This window comes from Tigriopus californicus, chromosome 10 (genome assembly GCF_007210705.1).
Source record: "Tigriopus californicus strain San Diego chromosome 10, Tcal_SD_v2.1, whole genome shotgun sequence".
Lineage (NCBI taxonomy): Eukaryota > Metazoa > Arthropoda > Copepoda > Harpacticoida > Harpacticidae > Tigriopus > Tigriopus californicus.
Window position 1 is genome coordinate 10,178,096 of NC_081449.1, and position 1,074 is coordinate 10,179,169.

At 42.9% G+C, this 1,074-nt stretch overlaps 2 protein-coding genes across 3 annotated transcripts in view; one reads left to right on the top strand and one right to left on the bottom strand.

Moving 5' to 3' along the window:
- Positions 1–1,074, bottom strand: part of LOC131889299 (uncharacterized) — a 38,211-nt gene that overhangs the window by 23,595 nt on the left and 13,542 nt on the right. The gene's annotated exons all lie outside the window — the stretch shown is intronic.
- Positions 1–1,074, top strand: part of LOC131889305 (inositol 2-dehydrogenase-like) — a gene marked incomplete at its 3' end in the record, with an annotated part of 1,301 nt that extends 227 nt beyond the window's left edge. The window contains 5 exon segments of the mRNA XM_059238390.1: positions 1–90; positions 170–425; positions 505–747; positions 815–959; positions 1,040–1,074. Of these exon segments, the coding sequence (XP_059094373.1) occupies positions 1–90; positions 170–425; positions 505–747; positions 815–959; positions 1,040–1,074 (769 nt within the window).

Here is a 1,074-nt window from a genome sequence, read left to right on the forward strand (position 1 = left end):
CTGAAATACATCGTGGAAGCTGATAAGACCAAATGGGATTCATTCCGCGCCAAATGGGGATTGGGGGACGTTCAATTCATCGAGCCGCAGGTGAAAGATCAAAGACACACCAACTCTTTGTCCCTCTACTTTGATTTATAGGCCTAGTTTACGATAAATGCTTTTTCAGGATTCGAAAGCAGTATTTGAAAGCTCCGAAGTCGATGCAACACTCATTGCCACGCCAACATTCACTCATGAAAATTTGGTTCTGCAAAGTCTCTTGGGCAATAAAGCGGTTTTCTGTGAGAAACCAATATCGGAAGACCGAGAAGGCACTCGACGATGCTATGAAACAGCCCAAAAAGCCGGACAACCACTCTTTTGCGCTTTTAATCGACGTTTCGATCCTTCGTTCAGGGAAGTGTATGAGCGAACAAGGACAGGTAAGCTCCAAGAGTAACCAGAAAGGTTGAGAGAATAGCCATTCTATAAGTTCCGTGAAAAATTTCAATCGATTCTCAGGAGATGTCGGACAGGTCTTGCTTATTAAAACCACAAGTCGTGATTCTCCATTGCCAACTTTGGAATACTTGAAGACGTCTGGCGGAATCTTTCATGATTGCGCCGTGCATGACATTGATCTGGTGACTTGGATCTTGGGAGAGTATCCCATCGAGGTTCATTCCATTGCTAACGCCACGATACCCGAAATAAGGAACATTAATGACTTTGACAATGTCGTTATAACAATGAAGTTTGAGAGCGGTATTGTTTGACTTGATGAGATTTCTAGATAATACTGCTGCCATTTCCTCTACTGTTTGATACACAGGAACCATGGCTGTCATTGACCTTTGTCGCTTTGCTTCGTACGGCTATGATCAACGTCTCGAGGTGTTCGGTCCAAAGGGCATGTTGAGTGTTCAAAATGATCATCCAACACAGAGCTATTTCTCTGGAAACTCCGGGGTGTCACGGTATTCCAATTATTCGCTATTTGTCTCACAATCATTATTGTATAATATTTTCCTCTAACTCGCTGGTTTCTATGTCTTAGATCTCCCATTTATCACTCGTTTCCATCTCGGTTTT